Here is a 22325-nt window from a genome sequence, read left to right as displayed (position 1 = left end):
CTGAACCTCGCCACTTGAAAGTATCTCATAAAGAGGCTGCCACTCAGACCCCGAGCCAAATGCAACGCTTCCATCTTTGATATATTTCTTTTCATCTTTCTCTTTGCATTGGTTTCATTTATTTATTTATTTATGCCCATTCTCTTTCCAAAAAAAAAGGCTTTTAGGCAGCTTTTTTTCCCCCCTTTTGACATTATTAGGAAAACACAACTTTTGAAAGCGGGCTGGCTTACAAGGTTACAGGAAGAGAAGCATCAATGGGAAAACCAAAGCTTCTCAGCTTCTTGCTCCACAAGGAGGGGGCGGGGCGGGGGGGGGGTGTCACAACGCACCCCTGCAAAGATGGGGTGCAGGAAGCCCGGTGGGGGCTCACCTGCGGGGGCTTCAGGGAGGGTGAGGAGGCCTCACGGGGGGTGAACTGCGGCCCTCCGAGGCTGAAGCAGGGACATCTCCATTTTCTGACATTTTTCTAAGTGTGTCGTTTCAGCCCAGCAGACGTGCTTTGCCACCTGTGGGGGCTTTTTACTCCATACATCCACATCCTGGTTTTCAGAGAGGACAAAAGACCAGGAGGAGAACTCTCAGCGGGGCCCATCTGAACCAGGATCAAAGAGAAAACCCGAGCAAAAACGGCCGCCCTTCACCGGGTCCACGCCTAAAAGGAGAACTGGAAAATGGCAGGAGAGCTGCCTTAATTTTGGACACTCAGCCAGCCCTTTTCAAGACAGACCCACTTCCACTTACAGGTGACCCCACGCAAAGACACCGAGTGGTCCCTGATCAGAGCTGCCGGGAAAAGTGCGGAGGATAAAGTGACCTCTCCGAGTCGGCTCACCACCCCCGGTCCTCTCCCGGGCTGCCGAGGGGGCTCGGGGACTAACTTCGGTGTGTAAGTGGGAGCCCGATGAAATCTCGGTTCAATAAGGCTTTCCGGGCCTCGCGGTGGAAGCAAGCGCTTTCTATGAATTCTCCGGCTCCCATCTGTGCTCGGAGGGGCTGTTTCTTTGCAGAAGTTATCATTTATCAGAATAATTAAATTCATCAGCCATAAAGGTCTTAACAGAGCGGTTCTTCTAAAAATAAATCAAATGGGACTTCATGTGAAGATCTCACAGCTCAGTGGAGTTAAAATCAGGCCCAAGTAAGAGCCGAACGAGAACAGTGACACCCACAGACTAGACCGCTGGGGGTAGACGCTGCAGGGCCACCGTTTCTGACATCCAAGGATACAGGGATCAGAAGCAGCTACCGCTCATAATTCAAAGGGGCGAGCTGTTTCCGGAGCATCACGCTTGCAAAGGCCTTGAAACGTGAGGCCCAGCCCTTCCCAGGAGGTCAGGAACTCTGCGACTCCCGGGGTCACAAGGGAGGGGTGACAGCGTCTTGCTCAGGGTAACTCTGCGATTCCCAGGGTCTCGAGGGAGGGGTGACAGCACCTCACCCGGGGTAATGGCAGTGAGAGCTAACGGCCGGGAGAGAGCAGCTGCCCTTCCGAACCCAGAGATGGGAAAAGAGCAACCCCACTTTCAGCGACAAGTGGAGCAACACCTGACAGAGCGAGCCACTTACCTCTCACGTGGCAGATCTGGTTTGTTTTCACCCAGGAATGGGGTTTGGCCCCGTCACGAGGACGCCGGCCCTTCTAACGAGCTCGGTGTATCTGTGTACATTTAACGCGCTATAATTTCTCGGCGGAGGACGAGTTTCCGAACTGCCTGACCAGACAGCAGGAATAAGAGAGCACCGTGATTTATGGGGTTTGCTCTGCTGGGGCACGAGTTTCCAACCCATTTCTCAAGTTAAAACAAATGAGCGAGCATTTCAATACGGCAACATCAGAAGGAGGTCAGCAGGCGTAACGGACTGCACATCAAGAGCTCAGGATCTGTCCTGTTCAGGCAGCGGCCAGCCTCGGGGTCGCAGCCCACTGACCCAACCTGCGCTCGCGCTGGGAGAGTCCGGGGCAGGCAGCGGACACCGGGGAAGGACGTGTCCTGGCCACTTCCCCCGCAAGAGCTGGCCTAGCCCCTGGCAGAGGAGGGTCTGAAGGAACAAACTTACGGCTCACTGAGTGCAGTCCACATCATGGTGTGTTTTAAAAAGCCCGCTTCAAAACAATACAGCATGATATTTATGAAAAAAATACAATCGGAAAACTCAAAACTATACATTTCTGTGTGTACACATCTAAATCCATAGAAAAAGGAATGAAAGGATACGCTCCAAAACGACAAGAGTAGCACTACCTTCGGAAGGGAGGCGTGACGGAGGGAAAGGAGGAGACGGGGAGAGGCTTTGCCTCAACTGCATTCACACGTTACTTGTGAAATAAAAATAAAGCTAAAAGAACGGACAACAAACAGATGCTCTGATGGGCATGTGCAGGCTACAGTGGAGGCCCCAAGGAGGCGGCAGCCAATTCTTCAGGGAAGGAGACATGAGGGACGAGGGGGCGCCGAGGCTGCTGCCTGCCCTGAAGGGCTCAGCCCCCGGGCAAGGACAGGTTTCTAAAGGCAGAGATGCCCAGACTGAGGAGCTGTCCGGCAGGCATGGTGTCCCCTCTGCCTTAGGTGAAGCCTCGGCCTGGAGGCCTCCGCCCTGGGCTTCCTTGTCGGGGGTCTGCAGGGCGGTAGCCCATGTCTGCTGCAGACACCCCTGAGGAAGTCACAGAGGGCCACACAGCCCTTCGTGTCTGGGTGAGGAGAGGAGCCGTCAATGGGGGAGTGGGGGAACTGATCTGAGCCAGGCAGCTCCGTCATCACCTCCAGGCTCAGGAAGCACCTTCTGCGGGATGCAGGCGCCTCCACACAGCTCAAAAGCTCAGCATCCCCTTTCCTCAGGACCATTTTAAGCCCATCTGCCTGCTCCTCCGTGCGCTTATTGAACAGATCAATGCACCACATCTGTCTCGGGTGACACTGGGAAGTGAGTGCCACCCGGGTCTGTGCGGGAAAGGTGTGTGAAGGGAGCCGAGGAGCCTGCGTCCTCGGGGAACCCCGCATGGGAGACCTGCAGGCTGCCAAGGACCGGCTCTGAGACGACACCCCTGAGCGGCCCATCACCATCGTATCTCCCTCTCGTCTCCCTTCCTGACATCACCCAGAGTCTGCCTGGAGCCTGTGCCCACCGCTCCGCCCTCCCAGGCACTCAGCCCAGGCCCCCAAACTTTGCTGCCCTTAGGATCCCCCGGGCTAAGGGGAGGATTGGGATCCAGCAGGTCGGGGACAGGGTCCGGGACTTGGCGTCCATCACTAACAGCTCCCAGGTGATGCTGAGCATCGGATCACACGTGCAGCGGAAGAACTTAGCCGGCACCCCCACACCCTGCCTGCTCCTCAGAGCCGCTCTCTGGGCTCCTTCCAGAGATGAGCACAGGGCCCACGTTTCCACCCGGCCAGCACGTGCCGCAGCCCCGGGTGCTCAGGAAGGAAGACCGACTGGGCAGCACCTCACACGCAGCATCGTGCCAAGCTCCCACTACGGACGAGGTCACTGAAGGACTGAGTCGCACCTGAGCTGGCCCAGCTGGTTAGGGATGGGTCTGACCCACCCAAGGCCCACGGGACCCCAAAAACACAAATCTCCCAGCTCTCGGTAGGATCAAAGGGAAGCAGAGACCACTTCCTGCCTGCGGAGAGCACCCAGAATTTCACTCTTTCTCCATGAACCCCTGTCATTGACCTTGAGCCAATACAGAGCGGCCTGTCCCGGCAGCAACAAGGAATGAGGCACCTGCCGCCCCGGCTCCTCCCGAGACCCCCGGCTCCTCCCGAGAGCCTCGGCTTCAAAGGGCTGGTCCCCACATCCCAGCAACATGGTTCAATGGCAGAAACAGCTCTGGGACTCGCGGGAGCCTCGGGATGTCGCAGCAGCACTGCCAGCCTCAGGGGACATGGCAACAGTCTACAGGGAGAGGGAATCGGGGAGAGGGACCCACACGGCACAGCCCCAACCACACAAAACGCGCGTGAATGACAAGCCGACCCTGGGGCCATGACTAAAGGCAAAAGGCCCCACATGTGTGCAAATGCAAAGAAAAGAGAGATAGGGACCAAGATGCTGGACCAGGATCATGCCCAGCAGATTTTGCATCTCGTGTCCTGTCCTGGGGCGACCAGGGGGACCTCTCACCAGGATGGCCTCTTCCCATGCCAAGCCAGCCTCTCCCCTTCTGCAGGTGACCATCCTGGACTCTGCTGTTTCTCCTGCCCAGCATCCATTCGTCTTTACTCTGATCAAACAGGACCCAGCCTTCCCTTGTGGGCACCCATCCCCTCCAGCCACTATTCTCAAGCTTTATATTCCAGGGGGAGCCCCACTCCCAGGCCCAGGGTGGAGCAGGCATCCAAGACTGAAAGCCAACGGGCACATTGCACTCCCCAGAACACAATCAAGTCAGAGATGGGCTGGGCCCAACTAGAGCCAACAGCTACAAGGAGACTTTACTAGGAATGCAGAACAAGACAGAAACTCTTTCCCACTGGCCTTGACCCAGAAAAGATGCAGGCGGAAGCTGCCCCATCATCTTACCACCACACAGAGCCTAGAAATGAAGGCACTGGGTCATTAGAGCTGAGAGAACAGGGTTTAGCGGTGCTGTCTGTCTGCTGGATCAAGCCTTACCCGAGGCTTGCCACCTCTGGTCCTTTCAGTCAAATGCACCAATGAATTCCAGTTTGTTCTTAATTCACCTTGAGTTGGGTTTTCGGTCATTTGCAAACTGAGTCCTGTCTCACCATCAGTCCTTCCAGTACACTGGCCATCACTCCCTGGTATAGGGCACGCTGGAGCCCCCCACTCCCAGCTCCAGGGTAACACCCAGACTCTTTGTAGTGGTACCCAAAGACTCTATATGGGCAGACCCCATGTCTCATGTACCCAGATGCAGCTCTCAGGCTTCCATATACCCCTTCCACGAGGCCATTCCAAACCACACGTATCTGTCACATCTTTGCCCCAAATGTCCCCACCATCCGAAATGCCCCCTTCACTTTCTATCTGGCACCCATACCCCAGATCTGTCAGGAAAGCATCTTCAGGGCACACCCCTCCCCAGGTGGCATCAGAGCCGATCCTCTGGATCCCACAGCTCCCTGTGCACATGAAACCACAAGCCCCCGGCCCCCATCATGTAGTTTTGGGGTGTCCCTGCCTCCCTCCCCCACCCCCGAGAAGTACAGAGAAGCCGGGGCCACCTGTGACCATGGCATCGTCTCCTGCACAAAACCTGACACACAAGCACTCAATACACATCCGGAGAACGAAAGAATGACTATAAATGTGTTTACGTAGGCAAAACAGGGCTAACTAGAGAATTTAGGTTACAGACTTAACGTCAGAAGAACTGGGAAAAGACTGTTCTTGCAAACCGTCCCACCTCCACCCACTTAATTGGGTGGAAAAAACAGAGTTTCCATTAAGGCTTACATTAGCCTGGCCGTCGTGGGTCACCAGGAACCCAATTACCGCGATGTGGCCGTGCGGAGGGTGATGACCCCAGAGGGGCGATTCTGCTCTGCAATTAGGGGCTTATTGGGACAAGCTGCCTCTGGAGCCACATTCCGGAATCTCGCCTGCGGGTGGGCGCGCGCGGACCGGCCACCTGCCGCAGGCACCCGAGACGGAGACCACCGAGAACGAAGCGATCCATCCATTTCTGCGAAAGTAGGTCCTCTGAACAGCAGAAGTTGCTTAAGGATAAACATAAAAAAAGCCGGCGCTCAGAAGGCGATGTCAGACACTTCCCTCCGCCCAGACACCGTCCTTTCCTTCCCCTTGGCCCGGGATGATCAGAAGAAGGTGAAAACCACAGAAAAGCGCACTGTCTTGGGAAGAATAGGAAGAAAGGCTCCAGGTGGCCGGTGAGCGCCAGGTCTACAGAGAAACCGCCCGGCGAGCAGAAACCGGGACACGGGAGGGGTCTCGCTCACAGACGATGGCTGACCCTCCAGGGACGAGCGACGACGTGGCCGGCTTTTCAGACGGAAAGCAAGTAGGTCACCTTGTTCAAGTCACCTCTCCCAGCACAGCAGGTGGAACTTCCTGGGGCCCGAAACTGGCCAGGGCGTCCGCGCCAGCCTCTGCAGGTCCCAGGCTCCTGGTCCCCTCCCTCTTGCAACGCCCCTCCCACGGCGTCTCAAGACTTCATCCCCAGGACACAGACCCTCAGGCTACTCCTCTGCCCACACAGCATCCCGCTCTTCCACGGCCTCCCCACAAAGTCCAACCCCCACCATGGCCTCCCCCTGCCCCCCACTAAAGGGCTCGGGGCACCTCGGTGCCTTTCCTCGGGCTCTGCCCCCTCCAGGAGCACCAGATCCAGCAGCTACGCCAGGAGCCCCAAGACGCCGCACTTTTAAAGTCCACTGCAAATGTCCCCTCTTCCATGGCCCTATTCTGGAGGCCTCGATCCCTCCTCCAACCCCTCAGGGCCCAGGGTCTGTGCCAGTGCCCACAGAATTGGGAGGTTCGGCACAGAACGGCCACATGACCTTGGGCACAGGCTTTAACTCCTGCCATCTTTACCGTCTCTCCTCTGCAGAGCGATAATAAGAGGACCTGCCCCCGAGGGTGTCGTGACAACTCATCTAACTGGGTGACAGGGAGGAATGAGCGTCACAGAGAGTCACCCATGCAGCAAGTTCCCCCAGCGGCAGGGCCCCACGCGGGGTGCCAGGGCCAGCCATGCGCTCACAGAAGCCCCTAATCTCCCAGAGGTTACGACCCAGGGGCGTGTGGACATCTCGCTGGTGGATTATAAACTCCTAGAGGGCAGAGGGCAGGCCCATTGCCCCTGTGCCCCCAGACGCAGGCCCTGCACACAGAGGGGACCCCACGACGTGTGCTCGCCTGAACAGAAGCGAATGAAACCGAATCCCAAAAGCCTCAGGGATCCGACAGTGTCCAGGTGTCAAATGGCCATGTGAAGGAACCGTCCAGATGACTCAAGGGGCCACCCACCCCCAGGTCACGAGTTCGCAAAGAATCCAGATGTTGCAATGTCTACTTGCTGTAAACCAGGCATTTTATGGTCGCTGAGCACTGAAAAGAGACACTAATCAGGCTGAGTTATAACAGGCTTGCCACTCCACATGCAACACCAGGATGGCAGCTGGACGGTGCCCGCAACACAGCCAGCCCAGCACGCCAACTCTGAAACGTGCAGAGTATCTCCCCTACGTCTGCCAGCAGCGAGCCAGGGTCAGCCACCATCGCGGGTGACGGGGGACCAGCAGAAGGAAGGCGCGGAGCCCGCAGGAGGTTGGCAGCTCTCTCAGGTGACTCAGGAGAATTTAAACGCAGCCGCCCACCGGAGGTGAAGGACAGCTGAGCAGCCCGGTGGGCGGACAGGCCTGTCTGGACAGATGCTGGGCACTGGCTATCCTGGGGACCTCGGCTACCGCTCGGGGGTGCCCTCATTTAGCCATTTGGTGCATGCTCCTCCAGAGCTCTCTGGCACTTGTCCGATCACCCCAGTCCTCTGATGACCAGCTGGACCTACATCCCCGAGGCCAGCTTCCTGTGACCCCCAAAAGGACCATCCTATTTTCCCTCCCTTTCCCCAGCCCCCTGGAGCTCAAGTGTCTGGCAATCAGAGCCTCCTGGCCACATCCATCCTAATCTGATGGCAAATCCTTTGAAGTGAGTGTTACTTCCTTGATTTTGGAATGGCGCATTTGTCACATTTCCACCAGTCAATCTGGTGTTTAGTGAGTACTTGAAAGCCATTTCAATCACTAGTCGTGAAAATCTGTCATTAGCTCGTGATAAGGGAAAAGGAGTCTAGAGGAAGCAGAAGGTGGGAGCAGGGAGCAAAACCCAAAGAAACTCAGAATTATCAAAAAAACAACACCAACGTCTCGCCTTGTCGGCCACAGTCATGGCCCCTCAGAGCCAAGAGGTGGATGTGCCCCCCAGGGCGGGGAGGTGACGAAATCCGAAATCCGCTGATCATTGCCGGCAGAGGGACGGGCTCGAGAAAGTTAACACGCTGTGAGAGGAACCACTTCAGAAAGAGAAGAGAGAAATGGCAGTGGAAACACGAGCCTGGTGGCGCAAGTTCGGCTGGTCCCTGCGCTGCAAAACTTGTATTAATTAATCTGATCAGTAACGTCCCAGTGTACCCGGGGAAGCCCAGAGTGTGCTCTGCTGAGAAAATAAGGAGATTAAGTCATTAAGTCATTAAAAAAAAAATGACTGTACGTGCACCTGCCACAGAAACGCTCAGTTGGGAGAGAACGTGAGAAGAGGCGAGCGGAAAACGCCGGGTGGACAGCGCCCCCTGGCGGCCCGTCTCCCCCTGCAGGGTTTCATCTCCACAAGGGGAATTCGGCCTGCTGGGCACGCGGGCACCTTCCAAAAGCAGGCGGCTTTGGGGGGCGCCCCCAGATACCCGAGGGGCCAACGCAGCACTTCAGCCAGCCCGTCCAGGTGCAGACAGCTCCACCCGCCCTCAACAGATGACACTAAGACAACAAAGGCTGAGGCCCTTCATGGCCCACTGGGGCTCCTGGAGACCGGCCTTGGGAGGGAAAGCCCCAGAGGAGCAGCTGGGAGTGGAGATCCCCTGCCTGCCCCCCAAATGACATCAGGCTCCCACGGCCCCACAGTGTTCCGTTCACGGTCTGAGGAATCCGTGTGCATCTCCTCTGCAGAAAGGATGCAGACGGGGTCGCAGGGTCAGAGCCGGGACCAGGGCTCCAACCCAGGGCTCCCCGCCACGCGGCTCTGCAAAGCGCCCGCCGGCTTTCAAGCAGCCAGTGTTTGTACTCACATGACCAGGCCCTATATCTCTCCACGACGCCCCAGTCGCTCCCCAGCTGTAATGTTTAACTACACTGACACCAGCTCTAATTTTTAAAGTCACATGCAGATGAACGTCCTCATCAATGCAAACAAGCAACAGAGCCACGCGGTTCCTGAACACCTGTGCAGGTACCCGCCTACAGGTGCACCTGACACCCCCTTCTCATCCCTCAGAGCCACGCGTCTCCCTCAGCGGGGACCTGAGGCCAGGCCTGCAGAGCCGGCTGCACCCTTCTATGGGTCGCCCCAGCTCTCTGGAAGCAGAAAGACCTGGAAGAACTCACCATGCGTTACGGGTAGAGTGCGTTCCCCAGAAAGACAGGCCAGAGCCCTAACGCCCGGCGCCCGTGGATGTGGCCTCATTTGGAAACAGGGCCTTTGCAGGTGTGGTCAAGTGGAGATGAGGCCATTGGGGTGGGCACCCTAATGACTGGTGTCCTTAAAAGAAGAGGACGAGAAGAGACACGAAGGAAGACGGCCACGTGAACACAGAGACTGAGGAATGCGGCCACCAGCCCAGCGATGTCTGAGGCCCCCTGCAGCTGGAAGAGGCCAGGGACAGATTCTCACCTGGAGCCTCGGGAGGGAGCACAGCCCGGCCAACACCTTGATTTCAGACTTCAGAACTGGGGAAGAGTGCATTTCTGCCGTTTAAGACGCCCGGCCTGTGGTGCTTTGTTACAGCGGCCCCAGGACACTGACACGCACGCCGCTCCAGGACCAGCTGGGTGCCTCTGTAGCGGCACTCAGCACTGGGTAACGTCGTCGTCAGACTTGTAACCAGGCTATGTGGGACAGTGACATGCACAGCCATCGCTCTGCTGCACGGCGACCAGGCAGGCACTGAGCCAGCCATGCAAGTCACCGGGGACGGAGTACCAAGGGAGGGGCCATGAAGTGGTGACATGGAGCAGAGTGGGACCCAGGCCCGATCCCGCTTGCAGGTGTCCTCTCTGATGATACCTGCCCTCCTCCAGGGCACAGGTCTGTGAACGCTCCCACCTCGGTGTTCCCACCTGAAAATGGGGCAGATGCCACAGGGACCTAAAGGCGTGTGCACAGAGGGCCTCTGGCAGGCGTGGGAGGCACTCAGGACTCCGGCACAGAGCCGGTCAGATGGGGCGGTATCCTGGCATCCTTCAAAACGCACGGGCGCATGTGGCCCTGGGCGCTCGGAGGCTGTGCTCTGTATCTCACCAGCCCCGCCGGTCTGCAGGCCTGGACCAGGCAAGCAGAGGGGATTTCTAGGCAGACAGGGACGGCGGGCGGGGGGCCTGGGCCCCCAGGATGAGGACTGCAGGGACCGCCACCCTTTTACCTTTCTTCAAGGAGGAGTCTCCATAAGGACGGGTCCACCCAACTCCCTGCCACGGAGGCCACTCTCCCCCGAGGCTGACCTCACGGGGAAACTGGCAGCAGTCTTGGCTCTCTCCTCCACCTTCCCCATCCCGGGGTCAGCCGGGTCCCACTCGCCCCACCGGCCCCCTGCAGCACCCTCTCTGGGCTTTGCCTTCCAGGGCCTCAGTGCTCCAACCTCAGGGCGCCAGGCCCAGGCTCCCATCCCTGCTGAAGCTCTCATCCCACTTCAAGGGAGCCCGGGCCGCACACCTGCCAACAGCAGCACGTCCTTCAGGATAAATAAGCTGTGGTACATCAAGACAATGGAATATTCTTCAGCACTCAAAAGCAATGAGACATCAAGCCACGAAAGTGCATGGATGAACCTTAAATGCCTATTACCGGGTGAAAGAAGGCAATCTGAAAAGGCTGCATACTGTGTATGACCTTCCGGAAAAGACAAAACTATGGAGACAGAAATAGGTCCGTGGTCGCCTGGGGCTGGGGGGAGGGAGGAACAGCTGGAGCCAGAGGGTTTTTAGGGCAACGAAACTTCTCTGGAGGATCCTATGCTGGTGGAAATATGTCCGTATACATTTGTCCAAACTCACAGAATGTGGCACAGCAAGAGTGAGCCCCAGTGTAGACTATGGACTGCGGTGAGGATGTGGGAATGTGGGTTCACCAATTGTAACAAAGGTCCCACGCTGGCAGGGAAGGCTGTGCAGGGACAAGGGGTAAATGGGAACTCTACCTTCTGCTCAACAGAAGCTATGAACCTAAAACTGCTCTAAAAAATAAAGTCTATTAAAACATAAAAAGAGCAGCAGGGGGCCCCCTCTGGGTCGCAGAGTGAGTGTGTGTGTGTGTGTGTGTGTGTATGTGTGTGTGTTCTGGGCAGACCCTGGCACCACATCCCCAGGGCCCCAGGGCGCTCCCTTCCCTGGCTTCCCGACTCCCGGGGGAGGACAGTTTGAGGCCCCCATCCATGGAGGCACCTCCTGCTGGCTCAAGGTTCTCAACAGGGACAGCTCGGCCCTCCAGGGGACAGTGGCAGCGTCTGGAGACAGTTTTGGTTGTCACACCCGGAGGCAGGAGGTGCTCCTGGCGTCTAGTGTGTAGAGGCCAGGGATGCTGCTCAACACCCTACAGCGCCCAGGACGGCACCCCGCAGAGACCACCCGGCACAAACCGGGACCGGTGCCGAGGTGGAGAAACCGCACTGGAGCTGGACGGGCGAGGGCTCTGACGCCTGCACAGCTGTATGGCACCTAGAGGCAGCCCAGGACCTGCACTTGGGCCAGAATCCCATGGGGGTCAGGGCATTCCTTATGCTCCCCACCTCACGGGTTTGTCGTGGGGCGTAACCCCCTCCCAGCCATCCCGCACACTGCAAACCATAAGCACTAACTAAGCACAGAGCGTGGGCATCTTCAGCCTACAGGACCAAGGTGGGCAGGGGCCCTGCCTCCAGCTCCTCCTCCTACCTGCTGCCACCTGGCCCCTCTCCTCCAGCCCCCAGGCAGCCCACAGGGTGGGTCTCCTTGGCACACAGGGACAGCCTGGACTCCTCTGTCCCTCTGCTTTCTCGTCCAGTGAGGGCATTAGGTGGGGGGCCTGAAGGCAGGGGCAGGCTCTGCAGCCAAGTCCATCCATCTTCGTTGTCACCCTGTGTGCCCAGCACCCAGCCAGACGCTAATACCCACGTGCCCTCACCAGCCCGGCCAGGGCCGCAGCAGGCAGCTGGGAGGCACCAGGAGGAGGCCGTGAGTGATGTGACACTCCCCATCCCGTACCCACTTCCTTCCTAGAGGGTGCAGTGCTGGGTCGGGGGCTTCCTCCGCTGTTCTGCCCCAAAGGCCAGGATCAGCCCACCTGGTCCTCAGCCGCTTGCCTGAGGGCCAGGCCTCCCACCTCTGGCTGCCCTGGCAACCGGGCACTCTCCCTCCCCAAGGAAGGCACTGGGCTCCGACAGGGTGAGTGCTCCAGACACTGGTGACAGCTGGGGGAGAGGCATGGATGGCCGGACCAGCCCAGTGTGCAGCCAACATCCCGTGTGTCCTGGACAGCTGCTGCCCAGAGGCTCCGGTGACCCAAGCCCAGGGTCACAGTACTAAGGGAGCTTCTTCTGTCAGCCTTGCTTACCCAGGCTGCCGTGCAGGCAACACAAGGGACAGTGGGGCGCAAAACCGCGGGACTCGTTCTGACATGACCAGACCTCCCTCCATCACCTCCCAGAGGCCTCGTCCCGGCTTTAGATGGGCGGCCCCGTCTCATGCTCCCAGACAGCCCTTCCCGGGCGCCCACCCCAAAGTCCCCTGGTGAGCAGCACAGTACCCAGCTTGTCCCTGCCCTGAAGTCATCACAGCCTGTTATTAATTTATGTCGCAGTAAACTGTTCGTCTCCGGCTTGAGCACACACTCCCTGAGTGCAGGGTCCTTTGTCTGGACCCTCGAAGCCCAGCACAGGGGCTGGCACATAGTAGGCCCTCAACCGATGTCAGCTGAATAACTGAGTGAAACATGCATCGCAACCACACGCTGTCAGGGTGACGGACTCAATGAGAGAACACGTAAAGTGCCCACCATGGAACGTCCTCAGCAGATGCTCACAGATAAGGGCCTACTGCGCGCAGCTGGCCACCGGGCGCAGCTGCAGCAGGAGGAGGCAGGCCCTGAGCCTGTCCCGGGAAGGTAGGTGGGTGACCCCCCGCACGTGCTGAGGCCCACCTGCCTCCTCCCTCTCAGAGCAATGTTCCCTCCCCGGCCTCTGCGCCGTCTTCAGGGGATGAATGTTTCTGTTCCAGTCCACCCCAAACTTCAAAGGCCCGTCCTACCTCCCCACCTGCACGGAAAGTTGCGTGTTTGGAGAAAATAACTGGAGGGGCACAGTCCACGGCTTGGCTCTCTTTATCTGTAGCTGGTGTTTCAAGGTTTGAGGGTCCGGGGCTGGGGAAAAGGAGGGGTGTCCTATTAACTCACTTTCAACCTTAAATCTCCTCCACTTAACAAAAGCAGTCTGGCTTTTACACACATTTCATGGAATCACCACAATGGGAGCTGCCTCAGTTTGCATCTGCCCATCCAGCAACCCCTCACTGGACGTCCACTAACGTCAGGCCTGGCACCCGGGGGCTGGGCAAGGACTCAGACACAGGCCCTGCCCCAAGGGCCTCCGCATCCAGAAGACAAATAATGGAGGAATGTGAGAACGCTGAGGACTCGGGAGGGAATGAGTGGCAGTCCAGGCAGGCTTCCTGGAGGAGGTAACCTTGGAGTCGAGTCTTGAAGGAGCCTGCCCTACAGGGTCGGGGGAGAGGGGACCATTTGTCCATCCCCCTGCTTCCAGCGGGTACGGGAGGCGTGTCCTTTTGCTCTGGGTTGCCCTGTAGCAGGAGGACAGCTCAAAAGCTGGGATGAGACAGGGTACTTCTGAAGTCCTGATCAGCAAATTGCCAGCTCTTCATTCTCCAGTTTCCATCTGTGCCCCATTCCACACCCAACTTGAAATCCCCAGACCGGAAAGGGCAGCGAGAGGTGGCCTGTGGGTGGAGACCGAGACGCCTGGACCCAGAGCCGTGGAGGAAGGAAGTCTGCCTCTCTCGAGGGCCCGCCCGCCCCACATCCTCTTAATGAGCTCCCTCAGGCTCCCGACAGCTGGGATGGGGCTCCCAGCACAGACCAGAAACGGCGGCTCAGCAAGCAGGTGACGTGGCTGAGGAGAGGCGGCCAAGAGCTGACATTGGCACTGGACCCATGTCTACCCAACCACAAAGTCCTCTCCACAAAATAGGAGACACGGGGAAGTCACGGACGCCTGAGAAATCCTCGGACGCTCTCCAGGCTCGGGCCCCTGCGGGGAGGTGAACAGCGAGGAGGGAGAGGGGCGGGAGGCAGAACAGCCAGCAGCCGGGATCAGAAGAGCCCGGAGCAGCTGCTTCACCTTCTGGGGCGCCTGTTCTGTGCCGGGCAAGGATGGCGGTCCTCAATGCAGAGAGTGGGCGGCCCCCGTCACCCCCGTTTCACCGATGAGCAACATAAAGTTCAGGGGAGTTACAGAAATCGCCCAAGGCCCCACGACTAGTAAGAAATGAGCCAGGGGCCTGTCCACCCCACCAGCTGAGCATCCAGGATAAACACACGTCCGTTAACTTGAGCCCAATCATAACTTCCGTGTCCTCCACGCAGCAGACGTCAAGCCTGGAAGGAGACGCCAAACACACGGTGACCAGAGCCATTCCAGAAGAGACCTCGGGGTCAAAGCAGGGCGAGCGGGGGCCGGTCCATGGGCTGGGGGGTGGGGGCAGTGGCCAGGGAGCCACAGGGCAGGGGCGCCCTCGGCTCCGGTCCTCGAGCGTTGGGAGGCGGGACCCCTTTTCTTGCGGAGAGTTTAACGGGCCTCCTCATGGCGTCAGCAGCTGTATTTTTCAGGCAGAGAAAACACATCGGCACGGCTTTTTAATTAGTTTTTTGAAGTCCAACGGGACCTGAGAAAAACTGGAAAACAGCAGTCCACACAAGAGCGAGATACCCATTTGGCCTCCATCAACATCTTCCCAAGGGAGTTCCAGACGCCAGGGCACAGGTCTTGGAGGGTTAAGGCAGGGTCAAGGAAGGGGAGGAAATACGGTGAAGCGGTGAAGCGCAGCTGAAAGCACGTCTCTCTGCAGGACTTCTCAGAGCCCTAACCATGCTCAGGGGCCTGGGATTCTCCCAGGGGTGGGGTGGAGGACGCAGTAATCAGGCCCCTCGTTAGAGGGAGCAACGCGAACAAAGTCCATCACCGCCCAGGAGGACCCGCAGGGTCTGCCCCTCCAGCAACCGCAAAGCCCTTTCAGCTGCCATCCCCTCCCTGCATGCACCCCTCCTGCACCACACTACCCCCCCCCCGCACCCCCTCCCACACTGCACTCCCTCCCTTCACCACACCCCTCCCTCCCCCCCACGGGAGCCCCTCAACCCTGCACGGCACCCCCACCTGCGCTGCACCCCCCATTCGCACCACACCCCTCCTGCACCACATTCCCCACGCCCTCATCCCCGCACCGCAGCCCTCCCACACCACACACCCCCCTGGCACACCCTCCCACACCAAACCCGCTTCACACCACACCCCTCCCGCACGGCACTCCCCTCCTTGCACCCCTCTCCCCACACTCCTTCCACAACCCCCCCCCCACCGCACCGCACTCCCCCTCCGCACCCCTCCCTGAACCGGAGCTGCCTCGAGCTGGGAGGGTGCGTACCCTCAATTTCCTCCGATCCCTGGTGTCTCCTCCAGAAAGGCCCCACGCACCCACAAAAAGCCTGCTCAAAAGGACATGAACGACCAAGGCAAAAATCAGCTGTGACCTCCTTGAGGGAAGGGCTCCTCTCCTGGTCACCTTTGGACCTGGGCACCAGCATCCATTTCTCTAAGGATGTACCAGGCAGAGCCCAGGAAAAAATACGCATCCTTTATTCCATCAGAGAGGGCAAGGGGCATTGTTTTGGAGCTCTCTCGGTGTGAGAACCACAGGAGCACGTGAATGAGCGTCATCTCACCCAGTGCCCCAGCAGGGCCCAGGGAGACGGCCTTCAGGCCCAGCTGAAGCGCTTCAGCGAAACTCCAGATCCTATTCCCATTTGCTGTGTGACCTTAGGCAGGCCGGTTAGCCTCTCTGGACTTTGGTTTCCCCAACTGTAACATTAAGTTGTTATGAGGACTGCACGAAACAAAGCACGTTGCTCAGCACACACCACCGTCCCCACCTCACAGGCAGGATGACCGAGCATCAGCGCGATGACACCAGCTGCCATGATCGGTGCTCAGAACGGCAGAGCTGCGCTCCCCACAGACCACCCAACGGGAAGCCCCTTCCGCTGGCAGCTGCCTCCCAAAGAAGAGAGCAAGGGGATCTCTTATCCAGCGGTGACGTGAAGAGCCAGATGCTGGCTGCAGAGAGCCGGTTACAAGGGAAAGACGGACCCAAAGACCATTCAAGAGAAACCCATCGTACCAGACACCCCTAAAAACCCCGTGACTGCAACCTGTCCCTGAAAATGCTCCAAACACCCTTCGTCTCGGCCCAGAGACCCACCTGACCCACCCGAGGGATGGAGACTTCCCAGCATGCTTCGTCCACAAATCAGGCCCCTGGCCTCCCCTTCTGCACTGTCGTCCCACCAACGTCCTCACCACAGGGCCAGCCCAGGGTCCACTCCTGTCTAAACAACACGCCCCATAAAGCAGAGAAGGAACAAGGGTTTAGCTGCTGCTGAAAACGATGGGCGAGAAGACGAGGGACTCACTGGTGCCGTGGGTGCGGCCGGAGCAGGCGCTGGAGATGCAGCCAGGAGGCCGGCAGGGACTCGGGGAGGCAGGAGGCCCCAAGCTCATCTATGCACGCAGGCGGGCGGGCCACCATGACTTGCAATTCAAGGAAAAGGCCCTTTTAGGGAGACTTTGAGGAAGGCCACAAAGGAACAGGCTGCCGGGGGACCGCACTGTGTCTCAGTGATAGAACTCTGCTAACCACAAAATAGTATTTCTGTCCCGACCGCCAACGGCTTCAGGGCCAGGAGGCTGGTGCCCAGGAAAACGCACCCACGGGCGCACAGGGGGAAGGAAGGGAGAACCCGCACGTGCGGTGTGACCAAAGACACGTTTCCTTGGGCTCAGCGAGAAAGGGGACAGTAGACTCCGGCCTCAGTAAGTCTCCCATCTCAGCCCGGGGCCCGCAGAGCCGGCGACAGGGCTGGGCGGACCGAGGGTCCCGAGTGGGCACAGGTCTGGTTCTCCGTCAGAGCCCTGAACGCACAGGACATCACAACAGGCCCGTGATGCATCTCCTGGTCGCTGACCACGTCAGGAAGACCGGCGCTAACAAGACACACTTGTCACCCGTTTCCATGACAACAGAAACCAAACACGACAAACAACGCCGAAGCCAGAGCTGAGGTCACCAAAAGCAGAGGCCACAGATCCGCTGTTAGCAGCACCTACTCCTGGGGGGAGGGACGGAGGAAGACCCTGGAAGGGGGGTGGGGGGGCGCAGAAGCAGAACTGCACCCACGTCTGCCTGGAACACCTCCCCTCATTGGCCACTGGACACACCGGCTGGCGTCAGAGCCAGGCCCAGCGCCTACCAGCCAGGTGACCTGGACAGGCCACCTGTGGCTGCCTGGTCTCCTCCTCTGTAAAATGGGCGTCCTAACAATGACCGGCCCCACAGCGTTGCCATGGGGTAAATGAGTTTCTAAGGCGCTGGCACAGCAGGAGGCACTATTAGCTCTTCTCCATGAGAATTATTAGCCACGCCCCAGCTCCTGCGGGGAAACACTGCCTTCTGCGGGTGCTGCTTGCCTAACCCTCCGCCGCTTCCCGGGTTTGCAGAAGCAGGGAGGGCGCAGGGAGGCGTGAGCCCAACAGAGACGAAGGTGCCTGGAGCCGGCCCTCTGCTGGCAGGGTGAGGGAAAGGGGCTTCGGGGCAGCTGGCAATCGTGGGACACGCCCAGCCTACTCTGCACGGTGGCTTGGTGGTCCCACCCAACCCCAGGCAGCACAGGATGCCCGCTCCCGGGCACCCCTGCCCCACTCCACCCTCACCCCCAATAGACCTGCTGCAAACCAAGGGTCATCCAGAGTCAAGACCAGGGACCTGTGGCTGAAACTACAAGAAACACAAGGCCAATGTGGTCCCAAGGCTGATCTTGGTTTAATGGTTCTCACGTTTGGGCGACCTGACAAAGGACCCTGTTATGGGCTGAACTGTGTCCCCCCAGAATGCATATGTTGGAGTCCTAACCCCGGTAGCTCAGAATGTGACTGCATCTGGAGACAGGGCCTTTAAACAGGTGATTACGTTAAAATGAGGTCATATGGGTGGCCCTAAACCAAGAGGACCGGGGTCCTCATAAGAGGAGATCAGGACACAGATACGCAGAGAGGGACGACCATGTGAGGACCACAGGGACACGGTGGCATCAGCGAGCGAGCTGAGAGAAGAAACCCAGCCTGCTGGCAGCTTGATCTTGGGCTTCCGGCCTCCAGAACTGTGAGCAAATAAATTTCTGTTGTTTAAGCTCCACGGCTGTGGCATTTTGTTATGGCCGCCTAGCAAACTAAAACTAACACAGAGCCCGAGGCCAGGACAGCAAATGGCACTGGTGCCCGAGGCAACGCGGCTTCAGTGGGAGCAGGGCGAGGGCGTCCCCCATCCGAAAGGAGGCCCTCGCCAGCCCGGGAGCAGCACGACTCTGACCTGAGGGCGCCAGCGCTCCAGGAGAGGGGCCTTTTGCTCTGCATCTGGGGTGGGGGAGGTGACCTCAGCACCTCTGTGTCTGCTAGTCAGCCAGGCAGATCCTTGGGGGGCAAAGATAAAGAGGGTCAGGCAGGAAAGGAAGGGCAGCCCAGCTTTGAAGAGGAAACCACTGTGCCCTTGAAAAACCATCAAAGAATCAGGAGCCCCACGGTGGCGTCTTAGAGCCAGGTGCTGACACTTCATTGTTCACGTAGGCGCATTGAGCGCCTCCTGCCCGCCAGGTGCTGGGGATTTGTGGCACTGGGCCAGGCAGGGGAGCGCAGGGGAGGCGCGTGTTTAGAGTAAATTAGGGGTGGCTCATCCTTGATCCCACTTGACCCTCCTCACGGCCCCCCAAGGCAGAGGAAGAATCCTCATAGCATCCCCACTGAACGGATGAGAAAACCAAGAAGGGAGGCCCGCTCGGGGTCCCCAGCCAGGGTGTGCGCCCTGCACCTACTGTGCGCCAGGCATCGCTCAAGCCTGGCGACAGTGGTGGGAACGACCAAGGGCCCGCCTTTGAGGGGCCGGTATGAAAGCGGGAGAAAAGACAATAAATAAGTAAATAGGGTATTTCAGAGGATGATGTGCGCTGTGAACACAAGGCGAGGGGAGATGGAGGGTGGCTACAAAGTTCTAAAAATCAAAGCATTACGTTGAAGGGCGAAATATTTCAGAAAAACGGGGAACCAGGATGGCGAGTCTGACTAAGGAGCAGATTCCACCAGAGCCGCCTGCCTGGTATACAGCAGGCGCTCAGAAAATGTTTGCTGTCTCACCACTTTCCTTTCTTCCCAGCAGTCTCCGTGAGGCTGGGGCCTCAGGCAAATCTCTCGGGAGCCCCCATCCCGTCTGCTCGAGCGGCAGGCCAGGTTCAGCCCCACCTGTGCTCTGGGGGCCACATGCGACGGCAGACCCAGCGCCCCGCCCAGAGCCACCCAAGGAAAAAGCCCAAGAAACGCCCCTCTCTCTCCTCCACAGAAGCCCGATCAGTTCACAATCAATCCAACCGGCAAAATCACTGGAAAGAAAACCCGCACAGCCCCTCCGGCTCTGACCCCCCCGACTCCAGGACTGGCTGAGTGAGGTTTCACAGCCCCACGTCTGTCTCAAGGCACAGACGCCACCCAGCCCTGCAGGGGAGGTCTGCCCCTCCTCAAGGTCATGCCCCTTGACCTCCGGGGGCTGTGGAGCTGAAGTTCCAGAACGCTCTTGAACACTGACCCCGGCCTCTGGAAACTCGGCTGGACCCTTCACAAATGCAAGGCCACCAATATTTCCTGCGCTCTCGAACTGAGCTGCTTTCTGCTCTTTTAAGATTAATGCCTCCTTCCAGGCACTGCCAGGTCGTCGCACATGTGATCCCCAGGAGGCTTCACAGAAAGGAACAGCCTGTTCCCCAAGCCCAGCCCCACCCCCATGCAGCCCTCTGCCCTTCCATGGCAGGGCGTGGGCAGGAGACAGTGAGAATGCCCACCTGAGCCAAAAAAGCCATCCCAGGCCTGTCCATCAACGGGGGCACCACGCCCCCAGGAGGCCACACACTGGTCCACTGAACATCTCCCACCAGGCCCAGGGAGCAGGGGAAGGCCTGGGAAGGGAAACAGAACGCGGTAATAGAGACCACACCAGCTCGGTCGCAACAGGGCAATCTGAGCTGGCTTGGACAACGGCAGCTTTTCACATGACCTTGAGCAAGCCGCCTCTCGACCCATCTAGACAAGCTGACTGCTGGACCCTCGAGAGCAGAGAGTGTGTCCTCTGTGATTGTGGCTCGCCAGCACAGAGCAGGCCACGGATGAGGGAATGGATCACAGGCCAGCTGTGACCGCGCTGGACCACCACACATGCCCGTGCACAGGGGCCTGACTCTGGGGACTGCCAAGCCCCAGACAGCCTTCTCCAACTTGACCATCCCTGTCTGTCCCCCTCTACACCACGATGCTGAGGGCAGAGGTCAGAGGAAACCCTGCGGACACCCAACAAATGCTTGTCGAACAAAATACAGTCTACTCTCATTACTCACAGATTCTTTTTTTAATGTTTTTTGGCGAGGAAGAGTGGCCCTGAGCTAACATCTGTTGCCAATCTTTTTTTTTCTTCCTTCTTCTCCCCAAAGCCCCCAGGTACAAAGTTGTATCTTCTAGTAGCAGGTCCTTCTAGTTGTGGCATGTGGGACACCATGTCAGCATGGCCTGAGGAGCAGTGCCACGTATGCACCCAGGATCTGAACCGGCGAAACCCTGGGCCGCCAAAACGCAGCCGCGAACTTTAACCACTTGGCCACGGAGTCGGCTCCTCGCAGATTCTGTATTTGCAAATTCCCCGACTCACTAAAATTTACGTGTAACCCCAAATCAGTCCTTGCTCTGCTCACCGTCATTCGCAGACACGCGCAGAGCGGCAACACATGTAAACTGCCCGGGTGCTCGCTCCCGGCTGGGGCTGAACAAGGTGAGCTCTGCCTGCTTTCAGCTCATGCTGTAAACAAGGGGCCTTTTCACAGTCTATTTAGCGCCAGGCTTTGCGCATTTTTGTGCTTTCTGTTGGTGATTTTCTGTTTAAATGGCCCCCAGCAAAGCGAGTACCATCTAGTGCTCCAGATGCAAGCAGGCTGGGACGGGCCATATGGAGAAAATACGTGTGTTAGGTCAGCTTGGGTCAGGCTCGAGTTATAATGCTGGTGGCTGTGAGCTAGGTGTTCATGAATCAGTAATATATTAAATAGGGTGTCTTTAAACAGAAACACACATAAAACAAGGTTATGTATTGATCGGTTGATAAAATGTTGTGACCAGAGGCACGCAGGAAGCGAGTCCTGTATTTCCCCTGAGGCCGGCTCGGCAGGGGCTACAGGCTTTGTGGTGACTACAGAACAACATAAGCACCGTGAGCGCGAGACCGCGCTGTATGTGAGAAGGCAGGAACTGAACTGAGCCCCTCACCCGGGCCGGCTCCGGACACCTCCTCCATTGTCCATGGCTTCTCTTCTTGAGTGACATCTAACTCTCTCCTTGGCCTGAGCTCAGAGAACTCAGGCTTATTCCAACCTTTGTCTGGGCATGGATGGGCCCGTTACAGATGACATTTGCCCGGTAAGTCCCACGGGTGTAACTCCGACTTCCTCACACCCACACCCCAAACACCGGGATTTCCAGACCACCTTTCTTTTTCACCACCGATTTCTTTTGCTTCTGCCTCAGTCCAAATTTCTCCTGCTCAAATGTTTAAAGTTTCCTATTGAAAGCGGCTCCTCTCTCCCCAGATACTGCAGCTAAAGGTGCCCCCATGACAATCAGCCACGAAATCCTCACGCACGAAGCCACCTTTCATTTCTGAATCCTTTCTACCTTCTCAGAACATAAGAAGGAGGTTTCTTCTGATGACAAGTAGAGAAAGCATTGCAGAAGAAGATGCGACCTGGGACATCACACCCACCCTTCATTATGCTAAGAAAACACACCACAAGGAGGATGACAAGTGCTATTTAAAACCAAATGACAGCAGTCTTCGCATCTGTTTAACGACAGGTCCTCAGCACCTGCCAACAAGTTAAGTGAGATTCTCTAAAGGAAGAGAAGTGCGACATCTTTTTTTCAGCCGATACGATACAATCGATACAATCGATACAGTCGACGTCGAGCACATGATCTTCTGAATTTACACCCGACACCCACATTTTGTGGCAAAGGCCACCTCTTCCCCCAACAAGAATGAGACTGGGACACTGTACCAGCTCATTAAATTTCCCAAAGTGACAGGGACTGGCATTTATTTTAAAGGAGTATATGTCAGAAAAATTGCTGTTTATCTTATGGCTGCAAAATTGTACACGATGAAATTATAAAGCAGAACTTCATCTAAAAGGACTCATCAATTTGTAAGCTGTGGGCACTGTGC

At 57.8% G+C, this 22325-nt stretch overlaps 1 protein-coding gene across 3 annotated transcripts in view; it reads right to left on the bottom strand.

Moving 5' to 3' along the window:
• The window catches only part of PARVB (parvin beta), a 110016-nt gene that overhangs the window by 61114 nt on the left and 26577 nt on the right, over window positions 1-22325 (bottom strand). The window contains exon 1 of one of the 3 annotated variants that reach the window (XM_070599844.1): window positions 16435-16491. The exons of the other annotated variants lie outside the window; for them this stretch is intronic. Coding sequence (XP_070455945.1) covers window position 16435 — 1 coding nt within the window. The 5' untranslated portion in view covers window positions 16436-16491. Of the gene's footprint in view, window positions 1-16434; window positions 16492-22325 lie in introns of those variants that run through there. 3 annotated transcript variants of the gene reach the window in all.

Source organism: Equus przewalskii, chromosome 29, assembly GCF_037783145.1.
Source record: "Equus przewalskii isolate Varuska chromosome 29, EquPr2, whole genome shotgun sequence".
NCBI lineage: Eukaryota > Metazoa > Chordata > Mammalia > Perissodactyla > Equidae > Equus > Equus przewalskii.
The sequence above is the reverse complement of the archived record's forward strand: the minus strand, read 5'-3'. Positions and strand labels throughout refer to the sequence as shown.